Source organism: Narcine bancroftii, chromosome 2 (genome assembly GCF_036971445.1).
Source record: "Narcine bancroftii isolate sNarBan1 chromosome 2, sNarBan1.hap1, whole genome shotgun sequence".
NCBI classification, from domain to species: Eukaryota; Metazoa; Chordata; class Chondrichthyes; order Torpediniformes; family Narcinidae; genus Narcine; species Narcine bancroftii.
Genome location: NC_091470.1, coordinates 162,750,940 through 162,770,889, shown reverse-complemented (window position 1 = coordinate 162,770,889; position 19,950 = coordinate 162,750,940). Strand labels below are relative to the sequence as shown.

The following is a 19,950-nucleotide window of genomic DNA, read 5'->3' as shown; positions in this document are numbered from 1 at the left end:
GGAAACAACTTCCGCCGGGGTCGCGCTGACAAAAGGTTCCGCCGGTGCCTCGTGGCGCTTTGACTCATCGAGGGGTGAGTAACGGTGCTGGCTCCGAGGGAATGAATGAAGGCGGCGGGGAGGCCCTGGCAGACGGAGTGGACTCCGCTCAGTGGAGGTTCAGGCGGCCTGACAGGGGGCCGCTACGGCCACCGCCCTCGCTCCCTGCTCGCTTGACTTGTGGCACTGCCCTTGGTGGTTCGTGGATGGGCTCTGGTGCAGGGATCAGTGGGTTCGTGGATGGGTTCTGGTGCAGGGATCAGTGGGTTCATTTATGGGCACTGGAGCAGGGATCAGTGGGTTCGTGGATGGGCTCTGGTGCAGGGATCAGCGGGTTCGTGGATGGGCTCTGGAGCAGGGATCAGTGGGTTCGTAGATGGGCTCTGGAGCAGGGATCAGCGGGTTCGTGGATGGGCTCTGGTGCAGGGATCAGCGGGTTCGTGGATGGGCTCTGGTGCAGGGATCAGCGGGTTCGTGGATGGGCTCTGGAGCAGGGATCAGTGGGTTCGTAGATGGGCTCTGGAGCAGGGATCAGTGGGTTCGTGGATGGGCTCTGGTGCAGGGATCAGTGGGTTCATGGATGGGCTCTGGTGCAGGGATCAGAGGGTTCGTGGATAGGTTCTGGTGCAGGGATCAGTGGGTTCGTGGATGGGCTCTGGTGCAGGGATCAGTAGGTTCGTAGATGGGCTCTGGAGCAGGGATCAGTGGGTTCGTAGATGGGCTCTGGAGCAGGGATCAGTGGGTTCGTGGATGGGCTCTGGTGCAGGGATCAGCGGGTTCGTGGATGGGCTCTGGAGCAGGGATCAGTGGGTTCGTAGATGGGCTCTGGAGCAGGGATCAGCGGGTTTGTGGATGGGCTCTGGTGCAGGGATCAGCGGGTTCGTGGATGGGCTCTGGTGCAGGGATCAGCGGGTTCGTGGATGGGCTCTGGAGCAGGGATCAGTGGGTTCGTAGATGGGCTCTGGAGCAGGGATCAGTGGGTTCGTGGATGGGCTCTGGTGCAGGGATCAGTGGGTTCATGGATGGGCTCTGGTGCAGGGATCAGAGGGTTCGTGGATGGGTTCTGGTGCAGGGATCAGTGGGTTCGTGGATGGGCTCTGGTGCAGGGATCAGTGGGTTCATTTATGGGCACTGGTACAGGGATCAGTGGGTTCGTGGATGGGCTCTGGAGCAGGGATCAGTGGGTTCGTGGATGGGCTCTGGTGCGGGGATCAGAGGGTTCGTGGATGGGCTCTGGTGCAGGGATCAGAGGGTTCGTGGATGGGCTCTGGTGCAGGGATCAGTGGGTTCGTGGATGGGCTCTGGTGCAGGGATCAGTGGGTTCATTTATGGGCACTGGTACAGGGATCAGCGGGTTCGTGGATGGGCTCTGGAGCAGGGATCAGTGGGTTCGTGGATGACCTCTGGTGCAGGGATCAGCGGGTTCGTGGATGGGCTCTGGAGCAGGGATCAGTGGGTTCATGGATGGGCTCTGGTGCAGGGATCAGAGGGTTCGTGGATGGGTTCTGGTGCAGGGATCAGTGGGTTCGTGGATGGGCTCTGGTGCAGGGATCAGTGGGTTCATTTATGGGTACTGGTACAGGGATCAGTGGGTTCGTAGATGGGCTCTGGAGCAGGGATCAGTGGGTTCGTGGATGGGCTCTGGTGCGGGGATCAGGGGGTTCGTGGATGGGCTCTGGTGCAGGGATCAGAGGGTTCGTGGATGGGCTCTGGTGCAGGGATCAGTGGGTTCGTGGATGGGCTCTGGAGCAGGGATCAGTGGGTTCGTGGATGACCTCTGGTGCAGGGATCAGCGGGTTCGTGGATGGGCTCTGGAGCAGGGATCAGTGGGTTCATGGATGGGCTCTGGTGCAGGGATCAGAGGGTTCGTGGATGGGTTCTGGTGCAGGGATCAGTGGGTTCGTGGATGGGCTCTGGTGCAGGGATCAGTGGATTCGTGGATGGGCTCTGGTGCAGGGATCAGTGGGTTCATTTATGGGCACTGGTACAGGGATCAGTGGGTTCGTGGATGGGCTCTGGAGCAGGGATCAGTGGGTTCGTGGATGGGCTCTGGTGCGGGGATCAGAGAGTTCGTGGATGGGCTCTGGTGCAGGGATCAGTGGGTTCGTGGATGGGCTCTGGTGCAGGGATCAGCGGGTTCGTGGATGGGCTCTGGTGCAGGGATCAGTGGGTTCATTTATGGGCACTGGTACAGGGATCAGCGGGTTCGTGGATGTGCTCTGGAGCAGGGATCAGTGGGTTCGTGGATGGGCTCTGGTGCAGGGATCAGCGGGTTCGTGGATGGGCTCTGGAGCAGGGATCATTGGGTTCGTGGATGGGCTCTGGTGCAGGGATCAGAGGGTTCGTGGATGGGTTCTGGTGCAGGGATCAGTGGGTTCGTGGATGGGCTCTGGTGCAGGGATCAGCGGGTTCGTGGATGGGCTCTGGTGCAGGGATCAGTGGGTTCATTTATGGGCACTGGTACGGGGATCAGCGGGTTCGTGGATGGGCTCTGGAGCAGGGATCAGCGGGTTCGTGGATGTGCTCTGGTGCAGGGATCAGAGGGTTCGTGGATGGGCTCTGGTGCAGGGATCAGCGGGTTCGTGGATGGGCTCTGGTGCAGGGATCAGCGGGTTCATGGATGGGCTCTGGTGCAGGGATCAGCGGGTTCGTGGATGGGCTCTGGTGCAGGGATCAGCGGGTTCGTGGATGGGCTCTGGTGCAGGGATCAGCGGGTTCGTGGATGGGCTCTGGAGCAGGGATCAGCGGGTTCATGGATGGGCTCTGGTGCAGGGATCAGCGGGTTCGTGGATGGGCTCTGTTGCAGGGATCAGTGGGTTCGTGGATGGGCTCTGGTGCAGGAATCAGCGGGTTCGTGGATGGGCTCTGGTGCAGGGATCAGCGGGTTCGTGGATGGGCTCTGGTGCAGGGATCAGCGGGTTCGTGGATGGGTTCTCGTGCAGGGATCAGTGGGTTTGTGGATGGGTTCTCGTGCAGTAATCAGTGGGTTCATGGATGGGTACTTGTACAGAGAGAGATCAATGGATTTGTGGATTGGGTTGGAAACCGGTGTAGAATTAGTTCATCTGATTGAATGGTGGAACATGCTTAAAGCCTAAACTTGTTCATTTTTCTTGTATTTTAATATTGGTTGCGAACAATAATGTTTTGTTTGAATATTGTCACGTGTAAAGATTGTGTAATCTGGCTAACTGATCTCCTAGCTTTAACAATGTGTTATTGAATGCCAGAGACAGACGGCAGAGAGTCCACGATTAAATTACGTTCACTTTGCATGAGCTCCTTGTTTCCAGTGTAACACTCTGTGCATTCTGCACTGGAGTTCTTCAGAGGTTAAGAACTCAGGGTGCACACACTTTACACTTAGAAGGATTGTCATGCATCACCATCAATAATATTGTCAAGGACATTCAGAATAATGAGTACCCATAATGTGTGCATTAGTGGGTTAAGGAAGTTTATGATTCATGAGGTGCACAAAGGAAAAAAATTGAGCAAGATTTTTTGCAAATAAAAATACAAACTTAAGAAATGCTGAAAGAAGACCACAATGTTTTAGCCTAAAGTTTGAGTTGCATTAAAAGTCTCAGTAATAAGATCAAATATGGTAGCTCTTCCATTTGTAAATTGGATGACATTGTTGACAGCATAGAGGGCAAGAAGAAAATGTTTGAAATGCTACCATGTGTGCATGTAAAAGACGAAAGTCTGGAGACACCATGATTGAAGTAAAAATACAATACTGGAGAAACTCATCAGTGTACTTTATCTTTCTTCTTTGACTTGGCTTTGCAGACGAAGATATATGGAGGGGTAATGTCCACGTCAGCTGCAGGTTCATTTGTGGCTGACAAGTCTGATGCGGGACAGGCAGACATGGTTGCAGCGGTTGCAAGGGAAAATTGGTTGGTTGGGGTTGGGTTTTTCCTCCTTTGTCTTTTGTCAGTGAGATGGGCTCTGCAGCCTTCTTCAAAGGAGGTTGCTGCCCGCCGAACGGTGAGGCGCCAAGATGCACGGTTGGAGGCGATATCAGCCCACTGGCGGTGGTCAATGTGGCAGGCACCAAGAGATTTCTTTAGGCAGTCCTTATACCTCTTCTTTGGTGCACCTCTGTCTCGGTGACCAGTGGAGAGCTCGCCATATTACACGATCTTGGGAAGGCGATGGTCCTCCATTCTGGAGACGTGACCTACCCAGCGCAGTTGGATCTTCAGCAGCGTGGATTCAATACTGTCGGCCTCTGCCATCTCGAGTACTTCGATGTTGGAGATGAAGTCGCTCCAATGAATGTTGAGGATGGAGCGAAGACAACGCTGGTGGAAGCGTTCTAGGAGCCATAGGTGATGCCGGTAGAGGACCCATGATTCAGAGCCGAACAGGAGTGTGGGTATGACAACGGCTCTGTATACGATAATCTTTGTGAGGTTTTTCAGTTGGTTGTTTTTCCAGACTCTTTTGTGTAGTCTTCCAAAGGCACTATTTCCTTAACACTGTTGTCTATCTTATTTTCGATCCTTGCAGCCGAGATAGGTAAACTGGTTGACCATTTTGAGTTTTGTGTGCCCAATGGAAATGTGGGGGGGCTGGTAGTCATGGTGGGGAGCTGGCTGATGGAGGACCTCAGTTTTCTTCAGGCTGACTTCCAGGCCAAACATTTTGGCAGTTTCTGCAAAACAGGACGTCAAGCGCTGAAGAGCTAGCTCTGAATGGGCAACTAAAGCGGCATCGTCTGCAAACAGTAGTTCACGGACAAGTTGCTCTTGTGTCTTGGTGTGAGTTTGCAGGCGCCTCAGATTGAAGAGACTGCCATCTGTGCGGTACCGGATGTAAACAGCGTCTTCATTGTTGAGGTCTTTCATGGCTTGTTTCAGCATCATGCTGAAGAAGATTGAAAAGAGGGTTGGCGCAAGAACGCAGCCTTGCTTCACGCCATTGTTAATGGAGAAGGGTTCAGAGAGCTCATTGCTGTATCTGACCCGGCCCTGTTGGTTTTCGTGCAGTTGGATAACCGTGTTGAGGAACTTTGGGGGGCATCCAAGGCGCTCTAGTATTTGCCAAAGCTCTTTCCTACTCACGGTGTCAAAGGCTTTGGTGAGGTCAACAAAGGTGATGTAGAGTCCTTTGTTTTGTTCTCTGCACTTTTCTTGGAGCTGTCTGAGGGCAAATACCATGTCAGTAGTTCCTCTGTTTGCGCGAAAGCCGCACTGTGATTCTGCGAGAACATTTTTGGTGACACTAGGTATTATTCTATTTAGGAGAATCCTAGCGAAGATTTTGCCTGCAATGGAGAGCAGCGTGATTCCCCTGTAGTTTGAGCAGTCTGATTTCTCGCCTTTGTTTTTGTCCAAGTGTACTTTATAGAGCAAAGATAAATATGCATAACCAAATGCCCTTCATCACAGTATGACAAATGTAGACAGGCATCCAAAAAAAGTGGTGGGGGGAGGGCGGGCAAAGAGGGGCAGATGAGGAGCACAATCCCAAAGGCAGTAGGTAATAGGTGGATAAGGAGAAGGAGGGCACACCAGCAAACAATGGAGTGGAGAGCTGGAGGAAAGAAGATAATGGTAATGAGAAGGGAGGGAGAGCAGAGAGTAGGCTGGCAGAAACTGGAGAAGTCATCCTGTTGGAGAGAGCCCAGATGGAAAGTTAAGTATTGCTCCTCCAATTTACAGGTAGTCTTGGTTGGACAGTACGTGGGGGCCATAGCCAGATATGTCAGCGTAGGAGAGGGATGGAGAATTAGAATGGTTGGTTACTGGGAAATCCCTGTCACTGATGCAGACAGAGCAAAGGTACATTGCCATCTTGCCATTCTTTGATGATGAGCTCATGCCCGAAACGTTGGTTATGTATCTTTATCTTTGCCCTGCTGCTGAGTTTCTCCATCATTCTGATTTTGCATATAAAAGATTATCTTTTCAATAGAAGTAGGCCAAATCCTGGTGTTATATTGCTAAATTTACTTGCACATACTCTCCTGCAAGCCCTCCTTCCTCATCGAACAATTTATGCCCTAGATAATAAATGAAAATGAATTCCCTCCCCCCTCCCTTGTAAAAACAGCACAACCCAGAGCAGCTGGAAATTGATTATAAGCTGCAAACTTAACTCCACAGTGATCAGAAAAATGATTAGTGATTATGTTATTCCGAAAATCTGCAGCACTTCAGCTCTTGGATTGTGCCCTGCAAAATAAATTTGTGTTCACGTTCAGTCCAAGATACTTAACACACGAATCCTACATTTAAATGGTTACGCAAGATGCATGAAATTGAGTCGCAAATGCAAATAGTTCTGCCCGCAGGAGCAATGAGGGAATATTGATGTTGTCTGTGTCACATTAACATCAGTGACACGCAAAGCGAGCCTGCCAGAAGCACCACCGCTATTGCAAACGAAATTTTTCGGCACAGTCCCAGAGGTCGATTAGGAATGACGATTTTTTTTTTAATCACAGAATATTGTGGAGAATTAAGAAATATAAGGAGTGCTTTTGAAGTAGCACATTTGTCTTTAATGTTGATTTTAAAATTGAAGATTAAAAAGCAATTATGTGTTTTGCACAGGCATCATAGAACATACAAATCGACAGCCCTTCAACCCACAATGTGGTGCTGACCCAGTAACCTACTCTAACAACTGCCTAAAATTTCCCTACTGCCCAACCTTACATTTTTTTTTCTCAGCTCTGGTTATTTAAAAGATCTTAAAGTGCCTCCACCACTGTTACTGTGCAAAAAAAAAACCTGCCTCTTACACCCTGTCCCCTATACTTATCCTCCCAGGCTCCTTAAAACCCCTCGTATTAGCCATTTCAGAAAGCTTCTCATCATCCATACAATCAGTCCCTCTCATCATCCTATACATCTCTATCAGGTCACCCCTCATCATCCATTGCTCCAAGAAGAAAAGACCAATTTCGCAAATTATCCTCCTGAGGCATGCTCTCCAGTCTAGCTGGTGTCCTTGTAAATCTCCTCTGCACCCTCTCGATACCATCCACATTATATAGTTAGGTGACCAGAACTGAACACAATATTCCAATTGGGAGTCTCGTACAACTGTAACATGACCTCACGGCTCTTAAACTCAATCCCACTTTTAATGAGGGCCAACACACTAGACACTTTCTTATCAACATAATCTACCTGTACAGCATCTTTTGAGTGTCCGATGACACAGGAACTCTCAGTTCCTTCACGTTCCTCAGAATCTTTGTAACATTGTATTCTGCCTTCAAATTTGACCTCCCAAAATTAAATCACTTCATACTTTAAATCACTTCATACTTTTCTAGGTTAAAATTCATCTGTCACTTCTCAGCCCAGCTCTGCATTTTTTCAATGTCCCTCTGTAAACTCTGGAAATTTCCCCAGCTGATTCACAACACCAGCAACTTTAATGTCATCCACAAACTTACTAAACCACCCTTTCACTTCCTTAATCAGATGATTTAGAAAAATCTCAACAAGGAGAAGAAACAGAACAGATCTTTTTAGAACACCACTAATCTCTAAGCAGTATATGAACCATTAACAATCACCCTCTCCCCTCTCTGGGCAAGCCAATTCTTGGATTTTATTCCTCCTTAAATGGGGAATCCTTACTGAAATTCCTTAATGAAATCCATATGCTTTACCTCCACTGCTCTACCTTTGTTACATCCTCAAAGAATCTTGGGAAGATATACATTTGACAAGAAGTTGAGAAAGATGCCATTAGAAAGAAGCATATTACAAACATAGTCTAGTACCTGAAAGAGATAAGATCACTGGGCCCTACAGAGATTTCTTTAACAGAACAGCAGATGATAAGCAATATCTTCTGCCTTTGTCTCCAGACGTGTACACCAAATAGACAGAGGTGAAGAATTCTACAAAAAATAATGTAATTGGAAAAAAATAGGATGTAGCAATAGAGAGGAAATGTTCAGAGACTTTGTCAAGATAAGGTCAAGTTTATACAAAGCAAATGTGCTTTGATCAAAAGGAATTAAATTATTTAAATATCTTAGTAGAAAACATCACACTGGAGCAGTTCGACACTGATGAAATCAACATCTAGTCAGAAAATGGTACTGAATTTTACTGGTTATTTCTAAGGATGATCCAAAACTTTGCCAAGATTCTACCTGGATCTACATTGTGCTGATTCCACTTGATAAACTGTTAAAAAAAGGTGAGCCATAATATGGGGAAACAGTCAACAAAAGGTATGTGGTATGTGCCACAAAAAAAAATTCTAAGCAATGAATCTTTTGTGATGCTTCACTACATCAGCAGGGTGCAGAATCCTACCTGCATCTCCCGCAAGTACAGAATTGGTGCAGAGATCCTGGGCAATGCCTGTGAAAAGTGTAATGCTTGAGGATCGCACACACTGACCAAAGGATGATGATGTTGATCTTAACTGATATTGTTAGGTTTCCTCATTTCTTTCTGGGAAGGATATTCACACTAATTACTCACCTTGAGCCATTATTGACGAGACAAGAGAGCGCAAAATATGATTATTAAAGAATTCTATTCAACATTCAAGTAAGTAAATATAAAGGTTGTGGCTGCAGGAACTGCTATATCTTAGATTTCAGGCAGTCCCTCCATATTTATTATTTATATTTACTGTTCCTTATGTTCAATTGATGTATATGTACAACACAACCTCTTGAAGCCAGTTTAGGATTGAAAAAATGTGATCCCCATAATAACAGGATCAAGAATGCAAGACAATTGTGATAACTAAGAATAATGTTACAGAAGATGTTTTGTCTTAGGAAGATGTCTCAACAAACGAGGAAAGTAAAGAAAAAATTATAGTCTACAGGTCGACTGCAATTCGCCTACCGTCAGAGTTGCTCCACAGCAGATATAACCATATAACCATATAATGTTCTGCACTCAGCTCTGAATCACCTAGACAACAGCAACAGATATATCAGGCTACTCTTCATCCACTATAGCTCAGCTTTCAATGAGCCATCCATGTTGATGCAATCATGAAGAAGGCCCGCCAGCGGCTATACTTCATGAGGAGTTTGAGGAGATTTGGTATGTCACCATAGAGAGCCTTCTGACTGGTTGTATCACTATCTGATATGGAGGTGCCAATGCACAGGAAAATACTACAGAGTTGTGAACTCAGCCAGTGCCTTCAAAGGCATCAGTCTTCTCTCTATTGAGGACAATGCTCTCCATAATGTTTGGGACAAAGACACTTTTTTTCCTTTATTTGCTCCACAGTTTTAAATTTTTAATAAAAACAATTCACGTGTAATTAAAGTGCACATTTCAGATTTTATTCAAGGTTATTTGTATACATTTTGGTTTAGAAATCACAGCACTTTTTATCCATAGTCCCCTCAATTCTGGGGAATCATAATGTTTGGGACATTTGGCTTCACAGGTGTTTGTGAACACTCAGGTCTGTTTAATTGCTTCATCAATGCACTTATAAGAGAGCTAGATTTGCTTCTAAGTTTTTGATCACCTTCATGAAAATAAATACAGAGATTACACTACAAGATGCAAACCATTAGTTAGCAAACAGAAAGGATGGCCCGAGTACAGTTTGCCGAGAAGTATTTAAAAGAACCTGCAGAATTCTGCAAAAAGGTCTTGTAGAAAAAAGAGACCACGATTAACCTGAATTAGAGGATTGGCAAGAGCAAAGTATGAAGGTGTAAAGGAACTGCCCAAGATTCAAAGCATACCATGTCTTTCTCCCAAACATTATGGAGGGCATTGTATAATAAGAGACATAGTCTTAAGAAAGAAGCTTTTATCATCCAGGACTTTCACCATCAAGGCCATGTCCTATTTATACTGTCAGTGCCTCGACTTAGGAGTTTGCAGAGTTTTGGTATGACATCAGAAACCCTGGCAGCTGACCAGCTGCATCACAGTCTGGTATGAGAACACCAATACCCCGAGAAGGAAGCCCTGCAAAAGGTAGTGGACACAGCCCAGGACATCACAGGTAAATCCTCCTCATCTTCGAGAACCTCTACAGGGAATGCTGCCGTCGGAGAGCAGCAGCAATCATCAAGGATCAACATCACCCAGCACACGCTTTGTTATTGCTGCTACCATCAAGAAAGAGGTGTTGGTGCCACAAGATTCGCACCACCAGATTCAGGAAAAGCTGCTACCCCTCCACCATCAGACTCCTCAATGACAAACCCAATCAGGGACTCATTTAAGGACTCTTACTTTTGTACTTTATTTTTTTTTCTCTCTGTATTGCACAGTCAGTTTGTTTACATTTCTTTATTTGTTTACGTGTATACATACCTTCTTGAGTACAGTTTTTTGCACTACCAATAAGTAATTCTGCCTCCCCTGCAAGAAAAAGAATCACAGGATTTACGTGAAGTCATGTATGTACTCTTGTCAATAAATCTGAACTTTACCATCGGGAAAAGGGTACAGGACCTGAAGATGAACACCCAGCGGCTCAAAGTCAGCTTCTTCCCCTTTGCCATCACACAGATATGTGAACTTCTCCCACACAAATTTTTGTTCATTGCCGACTTACAAGCCGTTTCAGTTATAAGCGCTTCTCAAGAATGGAAGTCTATCACAACCTAGGACTTCCTGTATATGTAATAACATTCATAATGAAATGTAATTTTTGCTTTAATTCTGGCTGTCTGTGGATTTTGCACACTATCTCTGTGATAGTATGGGTTTCCTTGAGGTGTTTCAGTTTTTCAATAGATTAATTTGGCTGTTGTAAATGCCTCTAACATTAGTGTAGATGACAAAGAATAGGGGAAAGTTGATGAGCATATGAGAGAATAAGACATGCCTAAGAAGTCACTGAAGGCACATGAAATTTGGGGCGATGCCAGCAGTTAATTAACTTGTAAGCATTGATTGGCTGCCAATTTATACAGTAGCTCTGGCATTGTGTTCCTCTCACAGTGTGAAAGCTGACCATAAAATTGTATCCCTGCAGGATACCATTAATGTCAGGATAAGGAGGTAATTTTAGCATTTCACAATGGATTGCAGTCCATTTGGGGTTCAAACCCATGTTTGATTACATTTTCAAACCAAAATGGAAGTTATTGTTGACAACCGATACCCATTCAAAACTGATTTTAAAAAGATTGTCTGCCTTCGTTGACAAATTGTATCTTTTGCAGGAGATGGAATCATCCTGTCGTAAGGAGAAGCCGAAGCCAAAAGAACCAGCATACCGAGGAGACAAAACCAAACAGAAATCTGCTTTGCAAGAACTCAAACAGCGACAGCGAGCTGAGGTATCAGTTGATACAGTGTTCCATGAATACAAAGCTGAAGGTCAACAGAAGTAGATGTATTGATAGACCCACAAGAGACCATGTCAAACAATTTATGTACACTTCTATAACCCAAGGCTGAATTATATACAGTGCCCTCCATAATGTTTAGAACAAAGAAACGATTTTTCATTTATTTCCCCTGTGCTAGACAGTTTGCATTTATAATCAAACAGTTTAGATTAAATTGTATATTCCAGATTTTATTCAAGGTTACTTGTATACATTTTTGTTTGGCCATGGAGAAATCACAGCTCTTTTTATGCAGCGTCCCCTCATTTCAGGGCACTGTACTGTTTGGGACATTTGGCTTCGCAGGTGTATGTGAGTGCTCAGGTATGTTTATTTGCTTCATAGGTAAGAGAGATGTAGGCTTGCTTCGAAGTTTTTGATCACCTTTGGAGCCTGTAGTTTCCATTTTTCAATGTGAGGACCAGAGTTGTGCCAGTGAAAAAAAAAAATCAAAGAAGCCATTATGAGGCTGAAAAGCAAGAACCTTAGGATTACCAAAATCAACAGTTTGGAAAATTATTAAGAAGAAAGAGCTTACTGATGAGCTCAGTAATCACAAAGGGACTGGTATTCCAAGGAAAATCTCCACTGCTGATGACCGAAGAATTCTCATCATAACGAAGAAAAATCCCCAAACACATGTCCGACAGATCAGAATTATTCTTGAGGAGGCAAATGTCAATGACTACTGTCCTCAGGAGACTTCATGAATAGAAATACAGAGGCAAACATTCATATAAACTACTCTTGCAACAATTAAAATTGTGTATGAAAAGTAAGGCAGTGTCTTTGCTTCATTGATTATTCAGGACTCTGATGGCAGCGGGGAAGAAGCTATCTTTGTGCTGCTGAGTGCTCGTCTTTAGGCTCCTGTACCTTTTTTCTGATGGTAGCAGAGTGACTTGGGTGGTGGGGGTCTTTGAGGATAGAGTCTGCTTTATTAAGACACTGGCTCTTGTAGATGTCCTCAGTAGAGTGAAGGCTGGTGCCTGTGATGTCACAGGCCAGGTTAACAACCCTCTGGAGTTTATTCTTGTCTTGAGATTTGATGCCTCCATACCAGACAGTGATGTAACCAGCCAAATGCTCTCCACGGTACACCTGTAGAAGATTTTGAGAGTCTTCGGTGACATACCTAACCTCCTCAGACACGTCACAACGTATAACCACTGGCGAGCCTTCTTCGTGATTTCGTCGACATGGAAGCTCCAGGACAGATCCTCGGAGATGTTGACACCCATGAATTTTAAGTTCTTGACCCTCTCCACTACTGAGCCCTCAATGAGGACTGGGTCGTGTTCCCCTGACTTCCTACTGAAGTCCACAATTATCTCCTTGGTTTTGCTTTTTTTAAAATATATTTTTATTAAGTTTAACATATAAATTCTATATACAAAATCATCTAATATAAACAACAAGTACATACCACAAATTAAATTTATAATGTAAATAAAAAACCTATCTATAATTGTTAATTTAACATTTCTTTAAGACATCAAATTCTATCAATGTGGTAATTAACAGTTCATCCCTTTCTCATATATCCCAATATAGTTCTGGATAGAAAATAGATAAGACTAAATTAAACAACCCCTTTATATAGAAAAAGGGTGCATTCCATCCTAATTAATAATATGATCCATGATAACTATATTAGACCCATATTTAATTAATCTTAATAAAAGAAAACAAAAATCTGTGTAATCAACCCCCTCCCTCTAAACAATGTTAACGTAAAATTGTAAAGATATGCATCGAATAGCGACCTTCAGACATGAGACAGAGAATCTTCGGAGCATCCAGATTTATTAAATCTTCCAGTTATGATAGTATTCTATGAATGGGCCCCACATCTTGTCAAATTGAAACTTTGTATCTTTAATGTTGCATCTAATTTTATCCAAGTTTAAACAGGACATAGTATCACGAAACCACTGGGCATGTTGGACAGTCATCCTTCCATTTAGTTAAAATTGCTTGTCTAGCTATTCGTGAAGTAAAAGCTAAAATTTTCTCATGGGTTGAAGTCAAGAAGATGTCCTCTTCTCGAGAAAAAGCAAACAATGAGAGGGCATGGTTCTAATTGGATCTTTGATAAAGTCTGAAAAATATGTTTTCAAAATTTTTCTAAGTGTGGGCATTCCCAAAACATATGAATCAATGCCCCTTAAAAGATTCTACACTAATCACATAGTGAAGCAACATATGTATCCTTGGTTTTGCTAATGTTGAGTGCAAAATTATTGGTGTGTCCCCATTCAACGAGCTGATCTATTCCCTCCTGCACGCTTCCTTATTGACATTTTTGATTCTGCTGACGCCTGTGGTGTCATTGGCAAATTTGTAGGTGGCATTGGAATTGTGCCTGGCCACACAGTCATGGGTGTATAGTGAGTAGAGCAGTGGGCTAAGCACGTATCCTTGAGGCGCGCCTGTGTTGATAATCAGTAAGGAGGAGACGTTTCCAATTCGTGTTGACTGTGACCTTCCAATGAAGAAGTCAAGGATCCAGTTGCAGAGGGGAGGTGCATAGGCCCATGGTTTGGAGCTTCTTGACCAGCACTGAGGTGAATTGCAGTGGGTCCAGACCTTTGCTTAGGTACATGTTCATTCTGGCCATGACCAGCCACTCGAAGCATTTCATACCAGTAGATGGAGAGAGCTGTATTCCCAGTTGGTCATTATTGAAGGTTTGCCTGTGGGCAGGAACTCCATTTTGACAGAATATATCAAAGAAGTCTAGATGTGAGAATGAATAGTTTCTGTCCTTATTCAATTTTTAAACAATAAATTTAATTGTCAAGCCTGTGAAGTCAGCAAGTTTCTAAGCCAGATCATAGTTACATTGTCCCTTTGTTTCATGAGAAGCTGATTAAAAGTGAATGCAAAATTAAATCGACTCAAGTGAGTCCCACATTTTTTTTTAACTCCTTGATATGTGCATACAGTATTTCTTTTTTTAAATGTGCTGCTGTATTCAATCTCAAATTGATGGATGACTCCACTCTACTGAATATACTGGTATTATTCCAACCTCCTACCAGATGGCATTAACATTGACTCCTCTGATTTCTGTTCGCTCCCCCCATCTCTCCCCCTCCCTATCCCTATTTCTCTTTTCCTCTAGCTCTTTCCCGCTCCTCCAGCTCTGCATTCACAGAGCCACCTGCCTCTCCCTTATCAATCCTCCCCTTTCCTCTCCTATTCTCTCCTACCCATCTCCAATTATCATTTTTTTGCCCGTTGGCCTGTGCTCCTCCCCCTGCCCTTTCTTTCCTTCTCCTCCTCCTCCTCAGCCTTTCTAGCCAGGAGCCTGTCTGCTCTTTGCTCATACCTTGAAGAAGGCCTAAGGCCCGAAGCATTGATTATGCTGCGAGACCTGCTGAGTTCCTCCAACAATTTTGTCTTTTTCACTCTGAAATTCCATCCACTTACCCAATCCTACTTTTTTTTTTAAAGTCTGAAAACACTTGCATACTAAATGCACAAAGGATTTGTTTCTAGCGTAGCATAGCATGCACGTTTGGGGAATTGTCTCTAATGTATTGACTACAAATGTAGGGCTTCTGAATTGGCTCTTGACTTATCAATTCATTTTCTACAATGTTATGGCTTGTATATTTTCATCAGTACATTTCTGAACTTGTGCTGCTTCTACATCCATCCCAACAGATCTACGCTTTGAACAAAGTGATGACAGAACTGGAACAACAACAATTTGAGGCTTTCTGCAAGCAGATGCAATCACAGAGTGAATTAAAGTGACACTTACAGGCTGGGACGCCGCAACCCGGAACAGGCTGCTTTATTGTTTTAACACTAATACGTATGAATAGTGATCTGTTACAACGTGATCTTGCTCTGTATTCATCATGCAAAAAGACCTCAACCTCAGATTCTTGGCAGAAGAATAGGACCACCGAGTTATGTTGTTTTGTTCAAGTTGTATGTTTCTTGTTACAGTAAACCTAGCCAGAAGGAATTGCCACTCCTGATTGCTGTCCTGTATCTCCGTCTGAAAGCAATGTATGTGCTAAGAAGCTGAAGACCAGAAAGGGTTTCAACTGCTATGCCCTTCACGCTGGATTGCCTTTCAGTGCTTATTGTCCAAGCTAAATATTGGCCATTGAACAAGGTGCCAACCATTGCTGGAGTCTAAATTTGAAACCTAGAATTACATTGAGTCACCTTACCTTATGCCAATTATGCTTACCTTTGCCATCTAATGAACTGAAGGTAGAACAATACTCACAGTGTACGTACAGTTGATAATGTGAAAGGAAGTCCAGGGCACGTCATCAAATCTCTAACAGGCTCCACATTTTGCCATTCACAATTCCTGTTGATTTTATCCAATGAATAGCAATGATTTTGTTGTATCAATATTATCTGAAGTCCATCAAGCAGTCCTAATATTCCATCAGCAGTTCATGCTTTTTCCTTTTGAGGTTGACCTGTGAATTCTCCAGGGCTCTGTTCCAAATGTCCTCTTGCTTTTTGGAGATAAAAATTGCTCTTCAATTCTGACCTTGTGAAGTTTTGGAGTTGCATCCTCTTGAACTTTTCACACAAGCGAGCCCATTGTCCCCTCATAACTCCGTTTTGCGTTCTTGGATCCAGAATTAGAAAGCTCAGCGTTTTTACCCAGTGAAAAGAAACTGGAAGAATGTGAAACTGATGCCCGACGTGAGAGAGAGGCATTGCAACTTCTACCTCCAGTTCTCTGGTGCCAGTGCAGTTGCTTGAAAACACATTGATATCTTAGATCAATTTAGATAAGTTTTAAAGAGCCTTTAGAACAATCTTGCTTTCTTAAATACAATCATTTGTTTTTGTTATGCTTTTTTTCCCATGTGGATCTATTTAAAATGGAGTCTCTTGTATGCCATGTAGGTCTTCAGGAATGATGAAGAGTCAATCCTCAATTGAGAAGGATAAGAACACCCTCGGTCTGCCCAAGACAAAATATCAGAGTTCCATTATCACAAGAGGCTAGGATTTTTTAAATATCTGAAATTTCATTCGATAGAATCCATCATAAAGGGAATGTTTGAAATTGAAATGTGATATCCTACACAACAATCCTGCAAGTTAGGTCTTCCTTTTTCAAAAGGAGCTTTTGGAGAAAATGGATAATCTATAAATGTCTCATTGTGTGTTTAATTATTTATTTTTTTAAATAATGCGCCTATATTTTGTGTCTTGCATCAGGATCCCCAATACTGATAACCCAAGTGAAGCAAGCTCAATGCTGCCATAAATGGATTAAACAGTGATGAAAATACTTGATGTATAACCCACTTGCTCCAAAAGGAAACCAGCCTTGTGCTGCGTTCTGGAGCCATGCCATTAAAGTTACAGGCAGAAAGACGCAGTCTCCACCCCAAAAAATTTTTACTGCAACAGAACTACCCAATCCTGGAGGGAAAAAAAATACTACTGTCAGAATCAACAGTAATATTAGATGTCACCCAAGGAGACTGACAGCAGGATGCAGCAAACTGTGCCTCATTAGTAAGTATCGTCAGACTGGCAAGTGGAGAGAGACTGAAAATATTCATTCGCATTGTCTCACTTTTTAAGAATGTTGCATATTTCATCCTGTTTAAACATTGAAAAAGGAATCCTTTGAAGAAATAAATTAACCTCCACTCTTAGGTTCTTTTTCCTTTTGTCTTTATTCCCTGCAGTCCAACTACTCTGAAGTCCCTCATTAAAAAAAAGTGTTTCTGGAAATCTTGAGAACATGATCCTTTGATATCATCCCTAGAAAAATGAAATGTATGGCCCTGTCACACTAAGAGCTAAAGCAGAGCTCGTATCCTTCCTTTTTAACTTTAATTATGAGAATTAATTGAACTTTATTATTATTCCTAAGGTTATGTGATAAGATGTTTTTATGTCATTAATGGAAAATGTTTCAGATAAAAACCCCTCTTGACAAACAGAAATAGAAAATTGTGAAAATATGCAGGAGGTGAGGCAATCTATGGTGGGACAAACAAAATCAACATTTCTGGTGAATTATCTTTTTTTTTTCAGCTGTTTCCAAACTGTTCTTTTTTCCACCAATATTTTGAACTGATCAATTACATTTAGGAATGTGAAGACATTTTGTCAAAATTGGTAACTGCTGATCCCATGTTGGAGATCATGTTGATATTGTGCTAGCCAATCACCATTTCATATTTTGTTAGGTTCCATAAATGAATTTGCCACGGCATTACAGTCAAAATTCTTCACTTTCACATAAAACAACTGGGGTTTAAAGCTATCAGTATGGACAGTCCCAACCAGCACACTAAGGTTGTGCCGAGAAATGGTCACGGTTGCTTGCTCCAAGCCAAAGTCTATGATTGGCCGTGGTTGTCTCGGGTCTGCTTCACAGTCAGCACTGAATCAGCTCATTTCTTCCTGTGATCATTCTAACAGAGAATCAATATTAGCTCAGACAGCCCCCTTATACCAGACGTACTATTGAATAAGATTATGACTGAATTATGTCAACTCCATTGTTCCCTTTCCCACGTTTGATTTTTTATTTTCAGTACTCAAAAATATATTGATTTTCCACAGTTCACTGGGATAGTCCTAATTGGCTGATTCCTGGTTGTGGACGGTATTGCACTAAAAGGACAGCAAACAGTCAAGGTTTTAACGGCAGGAGGCTTTTCAACCACTTCTACTGAAATGCATTAGCATTAAAATTTCCCCTCATCTTCCCAGACTCTGGTGTCATTCACGCTTAAAACTGAAGTATAGAGTTGAGTGAGGTAATTAACAGTGTACTCTAATGAGCAAGGGTAACATCTTAGATGAGGAAAGAGAAGGGAAACAGAATAATGATGCCTTTTCCGCTAGACTCAGCAGTTATCCAGTCCTATGAAGAGACCCATCTGAAATATTAATTTATTTTTCTGTGACCAATGGATGCCATTTGGCCTTTCAGTGTTCTGTACTTTTATTGTCAACATTAAAAGTCTTATCGTGATTTAGTACCTTTTGCAATCTCAAAACAGTTTACAACCAATGAACCAGTTTTGATGCGTATTTACCGTTGTGGGGAAACCAGAGCAGTTGGTCTGTTATAAGGGCTCAAGGCCTAAATGTCAGTTAGGTATTGTTACCGTTGCTATATAAAGGACACTGCTTGACCTGCTGAGTTTCTCCAGCATCGTGTTTTTACTTTGCCCATGGTGTGTGCAGATTTTCATGTTTTACTCCTGGTCTGTTCTTGATGTTGGTTGATCCAAGACAATGGAGAGGATTCCCCTACCTCTTCTTTCACTTATAATGTGGCACATTTTAGATCTTGAGTCAGCTTCATATTTGAAAGATAGCATCTCCAAGTGTAATGTACCCCCAGTGCTGAACACTAGGGTCATATGAGATTCTGTATTAATGCCAATGTGAGCCCATGAACCTGACTCCAATGAACACACCCTTAGGCTAAGGGTGACTGTGAGTCCATTGTGAATTAATTCTTAGTTTCAATGTAAAATAAATGTGAATTTTGATGGGGGGGGGGTCTTTTTTCCTAATCGTGCTTTTTTTTGTTTCTTCAACCCCATCTGGTTACCGGATCTAATCAAGATAATGTGTAAAATTTTTCAGCAGATATTGTAGCCCAGCAAATATTTGCTAAAACTGATGTGAAATTTCATTTTGCACAAAACAAGGTTGTATTTGTGAATGTTTACATGTACCAGAAGGTGACTGTTTACACTTTATGTTGCCTGGATGCCCATTCAGAAGCTGATGTAAATTAGTGAGCTCCTTAATGCTGAACAAGTAGCTTCATGTAAAGTTCCATGAGCCTGTACTAAATAAAGATTTCCGGGAGTGTTCCTATGAAGTATTTTGAGTTAATGTTCCTTTCCTCTTTTCAAGCACCCCCCCTCCCCAATATTACAAACAGCAGTGTGGGAGTCCTATATATTTGTGAGAGTGTCACAAGAAGCAAAGCATTTACCATTGATCAGTCACAAGTTCTCAGATGCCGGCATTTCAACTTGCAGGTGCAGTTTTTAACAACCAGCTCTGAAAGGGACACTGCGATCCAAGCAGCGCTCTTCACTGCCCATGGGTGTTTTGAGGTAAGAAGGCTCGGTATGTGCTGCCGAGGAAGGTCACCGGGAATTGGACAGCCTGGAGAAGAACAATACCCACAGGGGGCACCGTTCATTGCGTAAGAGGGCGCAGAAACCTTTCACAGGGCTATAGCCCAGGTCTTCTGCTGGCAGGTAGGCATTGGTAAGGATAATACCACATGTGCAGTCTATGATACGTGTGCATCGGGGAAACCTACAATGCTTCCTGCTTTTACTGGTCCCTTGGCTGAATGTAAAAGTAGATCATGTCCATTTTTTTAAAATTGCATATGCAGGAAATCTGAAATAAAACAGGAGAAAGTACCTTTGAGGGGCACCTTTACACTGGCGCATAAGTGTGTTTTTAACATATTTAATGGTCACGGGGTGAGGGTGGGCAGAGATACCCTTACTTCCCTCTCCTTTTGTTCATGCCCTGAACAAAGATCAGCATTGATGTTCCACATGGTTGACTCGACCTGCTTAAATTTCTGGTGATTACTG

General features: G+C 43.5%; 1 protein-coding gene across 3 annotated transcripts; it reads left to right on the top strand.

The window, feature by feature from the left end:
* Window position 1: 1 nt before the first annotated feature.
* On the top strand, window positions 2-19,194 carry svbp (small vasohibin binding protein). 3 transcript variants are annotated; one of them, XM_069919007.1, is made up of 3 exons: window positions 2-74; window positions 11,189-11,305; window positions 15,029-19,194. In XM_069919007.1, exons 2-3 carry the CDS (start codon window positions 11,192-11,194, stop codon window positions 15,119-15,121), a joined length of 207 nt encoding a protein of 68 aa, XP_069775108.1. In that variant the 5' UTR covers window positions 2-74; window positions 11,189-11,191; the 3' UTR covers window positions 15,122-19,194. The 3 variants fall into 3 exon arrangements, with proteins under 3 accessions (XP_069775108.1, XP_069775109.1, XP_069775110.1); XM_069919008.1 differs by lacking the exon at window positions 2-74 and adding an exon at window positions 85-237; XM_069919009.1 differs by lacking the exon at window positions 2-74 and adding an exon at window positions 85-271.
* The last annotated feature ends 756 nt before the right edge of the window (window positions 19,195-19,950 follow it).

What these genes read in the sequence shown, in the direction of transcription:
- svbp (XM_069919007.1), top strand. Translation starts at nt 11,192, where the DNA reads ATGGAATCATCCTGTCGTAAGGAGAAGCCGAAGCCAAAAGAACCAGCA. An exon ending in AACAGCGACAGCGAGCTGAG is followed by an intron (nt 11,306 to 15,028) that starts GTATCAGTTGAT and finishes CCATCCCAACAG; the next exon opens with ATCTACGCTTTGAACAAAGT.